General features: G+C 37.6%; 2 protein-coding genes across 5 annotated transcripts; one reads left to right on the top strand and one right to left on the bottom strand.

The window, feature by feature from the left end:
• Positions 1-1982: 1982 nt before the first annotated feature.
• LOC108991917 (syntaxin-31) lies at positions 1983-6170 on the bottom strand. Of its 4 annotated transcripts, XR_004801959.1 has the most exons (7): positions 5784-6170; positions 5441-5691; positions 5227-5372; positions 4231-4269; positions 3727-3924; positions 2307-2535; positions 1983-2223 (listed from the first exon to the last, which is right to left on the bottom strand). XR_004801959.1 is itself a non-coding variant. In XM_035692008.1 (6 exons), the coding sequence occupies exons 1-6, from the start codon at positions 6001-6003 to the stop codon at positions 2493-2495; spliced, it is 897 nt and encodes a 298-aa protein (XP_035547901.1). In that variant the 5' UTR covers positions 6004-6170; the 3' UTR covers positions 2270-2492. The 4 variants fall into 4 exon arrangements, 3 of the variants coding, with proteins under 3 accessions (XP_035547901.1, XP_018821884.1, XP_018821885.1); XM_035692008.1 differs by lacking the exon at positions 1983-2223 and having other exon boundaries at positions 2270-2535; XM_018966339.2 differs by lacking the exons at positions 1983-2223; positions 2307-2535 and adding an exon at positions 3040-3525.
• A 699-nt stretch (positions 6171-6869) lies between these two features.
• Positions 6870-9658, top strand: LOC108991896 (60S acidic ribosomal protein P0-like). Its single transcript, XM_018966309.2, has 5 exons — positions 6870-7528; positions 7644-7712; positions 8529-8627; positions 8704-9096; positions 9231-9658. Exons 1-5 carry the CDS (start codon positions 7271-7273, stop codon positions 9375-9377), a joined length of 966 nt encoding a protein of 321 aa, XP_018821854.1. The 5' UTR covers positions 6870-7270; the 3' UTR covers positions 9378-9658.
• Positions 9659-10081: the final 423 nt, after the last annotated feature.

Genomic DNA, 10081 nt, shown 5'->3' with positions numbered 1-10081 from the left:
ATTGACAATAAACTTTAATAAGCTCAAAGGTTCAGATCAAATAGTTATCTAACCCTCAGGCCTAACAGAAATCTAATAAAAAAAGAAAGTAAAAAGGAAATTGCAAACCATGCACGCCTGTAAAACGGTTCTCATAATTAATCAGCTTTCAGAATGATTTTATATGATGCACTATTGTATGCATGTTTGATGTTTCTGATAAGATCTATTTCATAAATTACTGTGTTGTCGATATTGAAGCAATTGATCATTTGGGTAACTGTTAAATATCTTTGAAAATGATTGTCATGAAACCTTTAGTTTGGTAAAGGTCAAGAAAAGAAAAGGAAATGATTCCATATCAGTGACAGCATATGAGGTGTAAATTCATGAACTGGGCAAACTTTGGGAAGATACATATAATGTGAAACCTCTTTAATTTTTAATTTTTTTTTAATTTGTTTTCTTTCTCGGCAGTGGCATCATTATCAAGGAGATGTTATATCAAATTTGATACGCACAGAGAAAAAATCAAGGCAGGCAAGGTCCATCAAAATGATGAGAAGTCATAAGAAAATCTCAATATCCCACCGCTCAATTGCCTACCGCAAGAACACCACCACCCTCCTTTGCTGCAACTACAACTACTCTTTTCCTGCACTATCATAATAAATGAAGGGTTTGTCCCCCATTTGTCTGGCTTGATAGTGGGGATCTAATGCGTCATTATCAGCCGCTGCAGAAGCCCATATATTGTTCTTTAGGCTTAGTGGGAAAAAAGTACATTTATATAATGGTATCAGTATCCATGAGTCTTTTCAATGGGCATCTTCCATGCATGCACCATCTGCCAAATCTATCATCATGGATTTGATCAAGACTTGGAATTTTTGACTTCTTACGTCTCTCTCTCTCTCTCTCTCTCTCTCTCTCTATATATATATATATAGTCCTCTACCATTGGTAACTTTGCTTCCAATGGAGTATACAGCTGTTAAAATAAAATTATATAAAAAAAAAAAAGTCTTTCAATCACTGTTTTCTGTTGGGGTTTAGAAGTATTTGAGACAAGATTAGTGGAGTATTTGTTAAGGTTCATTTTTCTACACTACTTCCATCTCACCAAATTTGTAATGAATTAGGGTCCTTACCTACACCCACAAAACCAAGAGATGTAATCAGTGAATGTAAAGATGTAATAGGAAAGAGAATGTATTCCCCCCCAAGAAAATGTATTGACCTTTTTAACTCTTTCAGAAATTTAGTACAAATAAAGATTGTCAGTGACATGGAAAGTCTCATCTTGTATATTGCAAAAGAAGGAAAAGTCGGCTCTTTTACCTTTTCTGCACTCTACTCACGAAATCAACTTTCTCCTTTATATCCAGCTTTTCAGTTCATATCCTCGTAGATAAAGCATGATTATATATCCTTCCTAGCGCGAGCAACAGACAGTTGCTCAGAATCACAAACTTTATCAAACCCGGGTCGGTCAGACCGGTGAATTCTGTTTAACGGGTCAAAGCGGATGATGATAAGTGTATTTATTATATATATACATGTTCAACTAGGACAGATCATGCATTGGTTAAACATTGATCCATGCAGTGATCAAAGACTTGATACAAAGTAATTAGCAGGCTTAATTGTCTAGCACGTACGTACCTTTTCTTTCCTCCTAGCTCATTTCTCCACTAATTACTTTGTGGGGAACAAGAGAAGTGATGTACAAGGCATTCCGTTGAAAAGAATAATCCAAGCAAAAAAGTCTGCAGCAAATACGTTAGTGGATTCCTCCACCATCTCATGTACTGTATCTTTTAGAAACTTGGAATAGTGCAGTACGCTTAAACGGATACAACATGTATGCGAATCTTCCTCTATCTCTTTCTAATCCTAAATATAGTAATTAATTTTTATATATAATAAGCTCTTACTAAAGCAACTCATAATTCGAATGGGAAGATTGAATTATTATTATTATTATTATTTGGGTTCACTAGCTTTAGGGTCCGTAGCTAGCCAGATCCTATGCTCACGTGCCCAGACGATGAAAACACAACTCAAATATCACTAGCCCACAGAAAGTAATGTCAATCCCTAAGCCACAACACATGGAGAACACAACAAGATGTCGCCCAACATCTTTGTATTGGGTGGGAAACAGAAGTACTCAGGTTCGTCCAAGAAAGTTCTTTCCCGTACACAAGGCACAGAAGCAATCCTATCACACCACTCCACTATCTGAAATTGTGGGAAAAAAAAAAATAGAAGTTAATTTATCGCATTAGATCGCCTCGCCTCAAAAAAGTTTGATTCATACATACCTGAAACATTTAAAAATTACTGTTTATGGATATATCTCATGGACCGATATCATATGTGAAAACTGCTCCACCAACATGGTCGCAGTCCTTCCCTTTAGAATATATGTCATGCAGTGGTGCCCCGCTATGTTTTACCAAGTTTTCAGTCCGGCCCACCATGCCATGCAATCCTGGATCAACTTGGGCTTAGGAAGCAAAATAATCGGGCTGGCGTAGGGAATCTTTGCATCTGAAGAACACGATTTTGAAGTGGTTAGTTTGGGGAGTGAATTATTCTCAGATTTTATTATTATTTTTTATTTCTATTATTTATTATTTTATTATTATTTTTTACTTATTTTTTTATAATTATTTATTATTTTATCATTACTTTTTCATTACTATTTACAGAATACCTGAAAAACAAAACGCAACCTTAATTGAAATAGGTCACTAAACTTATCCACGTGGAACCATGTACTGAAGAATTGGAAGAGTTTCTTCCTGCTATCCTTGCTTTTATTTCAAAAGCTGAGATGCAAAACTTTCACTTTGCGGTGCCAAGTCGCTACCCGCCACCAACCCAAATACCTTAAGCAAAATTGATAGATTTAACATCTAAACTGCCCTACATAGACCATTATTAGCATTTGCAGACGCAATTCTCCGAATGGAAAGGAGACAGTTCAACTCATATGCGCCTTTTTATCAAGAGTGTATTGCAGAGACGGAATCCTTAATAAAGGAGGCAATAGAAAAGTGATGCTCGTCTCTCAAGACAATATTGCAAAACTTCTTATCAATTTTACAGAGTCCCAAATATAATTCCAAGCCCAACCACTCGCAATCCATAAACACATACTGATGTATATCTGCTTCTCTAGACACTGCTACAAGCTTCTACAAGATACAGCCAAAAAATTGTAAAGTGGGAATGCCAAGTAAAGCTACACAATAAGCGCTACTTGCTCCCGCATGCATAACCTATTCCCGAGGAGTTAGCTGATGGACAGGCAGGGAGAAGCCTGAATGCCCCAACCAGCAAGAAGTCAAATTTTTGGATTTCACTAATTACGTTTATGCCACAAAGAAAATGAAGACCACGAGGAAAAATATCAAAATGGCGAATATCTTTATCATGAGCCACCTATTTGATGATATTTGGTTAAGATGCCTCAATAGAGCACCACGGGCACCTTCAACATTTGCCAATGACTCATCCATGTTGTCATCAATCCTGCTAATATCAACTAGGGAGATCAGATACAATATGACTTGTGAAAGCCAACTTGATATATGAGAGCAAAATTGAAATAGTTCTACGGTTTCCGTGGTTTTCATTTTAATACCTAGTCCATCTAAAGCTAGATAGACAAAATAAAATTTCCAGATTGTAAGATGAAAAATGCAAGCATCACAAATTGGAGCAAAACGAGCAAACCTGATTGCGAGTTCCCCTTGCTGTGCAACCATTGTAGCCAAATGTGTAAAGATCCCACTGAGTTCCGAAATAGTTGATTCCACATTGTGAAGAGCAACTGCCCGACTTTGTGTGTAATTTTCCTGCCGTGGAACTACCTGCTGTAACATGGACATTTCCATCTGCTGGGATGGAGTGTTATCAACAGCTAACCTTCGTCTGGCTTGGCAAGGTAAAATTCAAGTTGTTATTCACCATCAGACAATCTAAAAACTTGTGAGAACGCAGATCACCAAAGGAAGGTTAGCTGGGATGGACATTTCTTCCACACAGAACGTGTTCACCACATATTCAAAAAGGCTAACAAACAAAAAAAAGTGTATCAATGTTGTTAGAGATATTAATCAAACCAAATCTTTGATTTGATTTTATCTCTAACAAATGTGTTCTGTGTCTGCATGCGTAACAAAGTTATAAAAAAAAAGAGTCAAACTTGATCGTGTGGTAGGGTTGCATGAAACACACCTCAGTTGGTTGCCAACTTGCACTCCATTTGCAGGCAATCTGGTTGGGGAGAGAGGGAGAAGAATCATTATCAGTAAGTGAACCATGAAGGCCTATCACTACTTGAAGTCCGTTAAATTTATGTGACATCAATTAATATCTCATATATGACTAAAATACCATATATAAGAAAAAAATTACTTGAAGGCTTCTGCACAGGTAGTTTGTGAATTGTGAAATACAGGACTACTGTAAATAAACCTACTCTACAAGCTTCAACCTAAACCAAAATACAATGACGAAAGTACTTTACAGATGGTTTCATTGTGACTCCTTTCTAAATTGGATCCAGCCATCTCAACCACACAACAACTGATGTTCATGTGTACAAGCCATCAGAGGTTTAAAAGATTTTTTAATTTAGAGACTAGCATGTACTGAATCTTTATGATGTCACTAGCACGTAATTGAATTACTTTTTAACCAGGACCCAGAGCAAACCATGTACTGAATCTCTGAACAATAGTAATGACCGCTTCAAAAGGTGCAAAAACACGAGGCCCAGTACTGGCTTAAGCTGCTATCACAGTTTCAAGTACCAGCCAACAAATATGTTCTTGCAACCTACCCATACCATTTTTAAATAATAAATCTATAACAAAATGATCATATATAATGCCCAGGGAATTTACTGAGGGGGTAAAGGAGTGGGCTGGGATAAGGCTAGAAAGTCTTTAGGTCCAATCTAGCTTAAGAGGGGAAAAAATAGTATATGCTCACGTGCCGTTTGTTATGTTACAAAATTACTTGGACAATCAACAATCGGTGTTCAACACAGTTAGATAACCAGTCTGCTTGAAACCAATAACATTTCGCCACTAACACAAACAGAGGCATATACTCGTAAAACTTATTAACAATTTATAGCCCATTAAAGAATGCCGTCATGTCCAATGCCTCGTAAAAATAGTGTTTAGTGAGGTTACTATACCATCAACTTAAATAGGATATACTCACGCTGATGGTTGTGGACTCGCAGCTCCATTTGATGAACTGGACCAAGGGAGTGGTTCGGTCACAGTTTTCGAATTATGCTGAAAAGGGTTCTCCCTTAATGCATTCTTTGAAAACATTTGCTTCCTATTCTCATGAGCCTTAATATGCTGTGAGGGGAAAAAATAGTTAGGAGTTACAATGGATCAAATTTAAAGTATTGCTTATTGAAACGAACCTCTGTTCTTGTGGTTAAAACATCTTGAAGCTGTTTTGTCGCCCCCATAAGTTTGCTCTTCAAATCATCACAAACAGCTGTGGAATGAACGACTCTGTCGTCGGAATAATTCCCGTCTGCCATTTCGATGTTTTGAATAGTCTGTAAATCTGAAAGAGCTACGTTCAGCGACGTTATATCATTCTTTATCAGAGCCGTTAATTCCTGTATTTCCACGATCGGATCGTCGAACATGGATGACCTTTTTGCCACTGCGTTTCAGTGCATATATATATTAACTCGGTGTGCTTCACCAAAATATGGTAGAGATTAAAAAAATGGGGGAGGGTAGGGACGGGCTTACGCTGGGCGAGTCTGGCGATCTTCTGAGAGGTCTCGTGGATCCCCAACCCGATTCTCGAAGCCTTCTTGTTGAATTCGGATCTAGAAGGGGCCGGTACCGATGGTTCCGATGAAGATGGGTCGTTTTCTGATCGATTAACGACTGTGACTCCTCCGATCTTCTTCAGAGTCTGCGAGAGTGAACGGAACTCCGACGTCCGATCTCTGTAGGTGGTCGACATTCCGTGATTATATGGGAATCGAGGGGGGCTCAGATAGGAAACGTTGTCGGAGAGATAATTGGGGATTTGGCGGGTGCTGTGCTGGGATCAGATCCGCGACCTACCCTGACTTGGCTCTGAATATTTTGCGCTTACGGAGAACTCGGATTTGGGCTTTTCCTAACTAACCTAACCGACATTAATCGTGAAAATTTTCACTTTATAGTTTATAACAACCCCTTTTTCTGTCTCACTTATTTGCCATGGGCTCGGTTCAGGCTTCCGTAATACCACTTTTCGACCCACTTATTGGTCCAACCTATAAGGTGTCGTTTTGACATGAGTTACGAAAATTAAAAATTAAATAAAATATTATTAAAATATTATTTTTTAATATTATTATTTTAATATTTAAAAATATTATATTTTTTATTATATTTTATATAAAAATTTAAAAAAAATATAATTATAAAATGAGATAAAAAACTTTCATTATTAGATTTTTCTTTCTATAGATGATGATACTGATATTTTTTAATGAGAGTTTTCATTTTTTAATTCACATTATTTCATCATTTTAATATGTTATAAAATGATTAAAAAAATATTTATTATTGATATTTTCATATTTATCGTTTGATGTGGGAGATTATTCAAAACAAAAAATCTTCACAACCTCTTAATACTCTACACTCTATATTATTTTTAATTTTTATTATTTTTTTTATTAAATATTTATTATATGAATAATAAATAAATAATTTAAAATAATTTAAAAAGAATAAACTTAAAAAAAAGAATTTAAAAAAAATATTAAAAATTTAAAAATTTTAAAAAAATGTAGAGTGCGTTGGATTTAAATGTTATGTTCAAAAGCAATAAATCTTGGTACAGGATTGACAAGCCCGCCATAGAGATTAACCAGACAAAGCCCCACGGAAACGCCTGCTCACCGTCAGATTAACGAGAGAGATTGAACATGAGCCGTCAGATACAGGAATTCCTTGAAAAACCCTAATGATTTTGTTACCCCCATCCACCAATATAAACATGGCCTCCGCCCATGGTCTTTCTTCTTCTTCTATTCGCCTCCTCCGCCTCTAGGTCGTCCTAAACAAACCCTCGACCCCTAGTACAGGCAGGAGAGGTTAAAGAGACGGCAACGTTTCGCTGTCCGCCTTGACTGAGCCCTCAGCTTCCTCTTGGCCCTCAATTTTGCTATATTTCTTAGCGCACTCCTCTATATTTCGATTTCTAGGTTTTCTTCGAAACCCATAGCATCGTAGAAATGGCGGTGAAACCCACCAAGTCGGAAAAGAAGGTCGCTTACGACACAAAGCTGTGCCAGCTGCTTGACGAGTACACTCAAATCCTGGTGGTGGCGGCCGACAATGTCGGATCCAACCAGCTACAGAACATTCGCAAGGGTCTGCGTGGCGATTCCGTGGTGCTCATGGGTAAGAACACCATGATGAAGCGCTCGGTCCGGATCCATGCTGAGAATACCGGCAATCAAGCCTTCCTCAACCTCATTCCCCTTCTTGTGGTACGTCACGCTCTTTGGTTTCTTAAATTTTCTCGGACTATCTTAAAATGGAACAATTTGAACTCACGGGAAAAACATGAATTTTTTTAAAGTTTTTTTTTTTTTTTTTGCAAAGGGCAACGTCGGGCTGATTTTCACTAAGGGTGATTTGAAGGAGGTCAGCGAGGAGGTTGCCAAGTACAAGGTACGGTGGTTTAAACCCTTTACCTCTCATTTTGAGTTCATTCGCATCGAGATTTTCACCCTCTGGTGTTGGTTTTTGTGTATATGATTTGGTACTTATTTTAGTACGTTTATGATTTCCATGCGGTTCACTTGGTGGAGAAATCGTTGCTTCAATTAATTGTTCTTATACACTAGTAGCATGGCTGAAACGGCTGTCTGAGAATCCGAAGTTTTTTTTCCTGTGGTATTTTGATAATAGAACCATAGGGTCGCTCATTGACATATATGCAGGTTGTTTCCATGCGTTTCTCTGTAAATGTGGTAGGTTGCTGGGGAAAGCTAGGAAATAGAGGAAGTACTTTTTACGGGGCTTCCTTTTTTTTAACATTCATGAAAAGATAGAAATTTATGTCAATTCTTGTATATTGTATTACTACTGAGTTCGTGGTAAAGATCATATCCTAATCATACTAGGATAAATTTTGAAAAACGACATCTAGTCATGTTTTTTCTCTCTCTATGTGCATTACAGATTTCTTGGCTAATTGAGGGTGTATTAGACAGAATATTTTCCAGGGTGTGGCCATTTACCTGACTGACACTGATTGTGTTTGTGGTGCCTGAATTTTTACTTGTTACATTAATAATATTCTCCGAAATAAGTATGGTTTCCCTGGTTTCATGTAATTGCTTTCTAAAGCAATCACCCATAATTTTGGCATGTGTTTGCTAAATTTTTCCTTATTATTGAAATTTGGTGATTTTTTTGTGGCTATAATGTGCTTTCTCTTTATGTAGTTTCATTGGTGTTCATATAACTCTCATACTTAAACAGGTTGGAGCACCTGCTCGTGTTGGTTTAGTTGCTCCAATTGATGTTGTTGTCCCTCCCGGCAACACTGGACTCGACCCTTCACAGACTTCTTTCTTCCAGGTTTGTGATCTCCAAAGGAACTCTTTTCAATTTTCGCTTACTTGAAACATCAGTGTCTTATGCCATTGCCTTTCAGGTTCTTAACATCCCAACGAAGATTAACAAGGGTACTGTTGAAATTATCACCCCTGTGGAGCTTATTAAGAAGGGTGACAAGGTCGGCTCCTCTGAGGCTGCTCTGCTTGCAAAGCTTGGAATAAGGCCATTCTCTTATGGTCTTATTGTCCTATCTGTTTATGATAATGGCTCAGTCTTCAGCCCTGAGGTGCTTGATCTTACCGAGGATGACCTTATTGAGAAGTTTGCCATTGGTGTATCCATGGTCACCTCATTGTCACTGGCTCTCTCATACCCAACCCTAGCTTCTGCACCACATATGTTCATCAATGCCTACAAGAATGTTCTAGCAATTGCTGTCGCTACTGAGTATTCCTTCCCCCAGGCAGAGAAAGTTAAGGAGTACCTGGAGGTATTTCATCCCCCAAACTATTGTTGACTCTTGTTTTCTATTTCTTCAGTTATAATGGACTGGCTCTTTTGCTCTGACAATTGTTTACATCCTTAAGTTTCCCATTCAATTAATTATTTTTGTTATTAATCCAGGATCCTAGCAAGTTTGCTGTTGCTGTGGCCCCCGTTGCAGCAGCTCATTCGAGTGCTGGCCCGGCTGCTGTTTCTAAGGTGGAAGAGAAGAAGGAGGAGCCGGCTGAGGAGTCCGATGATGACATGGGTTTTAGTTTGTTCGATTAAGTTTGTGTTGGTTATGTTTTTAGTTTAGGATGGAGATACTTTCATTTACCCTTTTTTTGGATTTTTAAGTGCTGGACTTTATGTTTTATGTTCTTTTGTTGACCTTGTTCTCCCGGGAAATCACCAAGTTTAGTATGCCCTTTTGCTTAGCACTTCAATATGCATTTTTGCTATTGATGAGTTGTTCTTTTGGAGAAGTATCAACTATCAAGTGTAAATGGCCATATTACTTGGCAGCCAGTTACTATTACTCAATTTTTTTGCTAGCTAGTTATTTTCTACCATCTCAGTTCTTAGTTTAGATTACATTTTGCAATTTGTTGGTTCATGTGCGTGTTCATCTTTCTCTATTTCGACGGTTCCATGTTGACTTAACTCCATACCTTGCCATGTACTAGTAATCCCGGTTTATGTTTATAGAGCAATGTTGTACACAACACTCATTTCTCACTTTCATCTCAGTATGATTGATGGGCAATGTCATTTCATTACAGTAGAACGTGAGTGTGGTGAATAGATTTTTTCATGTTTATATAATTGAAGAGTCTCACCAAATTCATTTGTTGTATCTTTTATGGTTACTCACAATTTAAATTCCAATGTGATTTTTATTGTTTAACCAAAATCTCGACAAAACCTGAATCTTCGGAACGTGTCGTATGAGTTTCATGCTGCCCTGTACATTCGTTGACTAATTGACTCAT

Source organism: Juglans regia, chromosome 7 (assembly GCF_001411555.2).
Source record: "Juglans regia cultivar Chandler chromosome 7, Walnut 2.0, whole genome shotgun sequence".
Classification (NCBI taxonomy): domain Eukaryota; kingdom Viridiplantae; phylum Streptophyta; class Magnoliopsida; order Fagales; family Juglandaceae; genus Juglans; species Juglans regia.
This window is presented reverse-complemented; position numbering and strand designations above follow the sequence as displayed.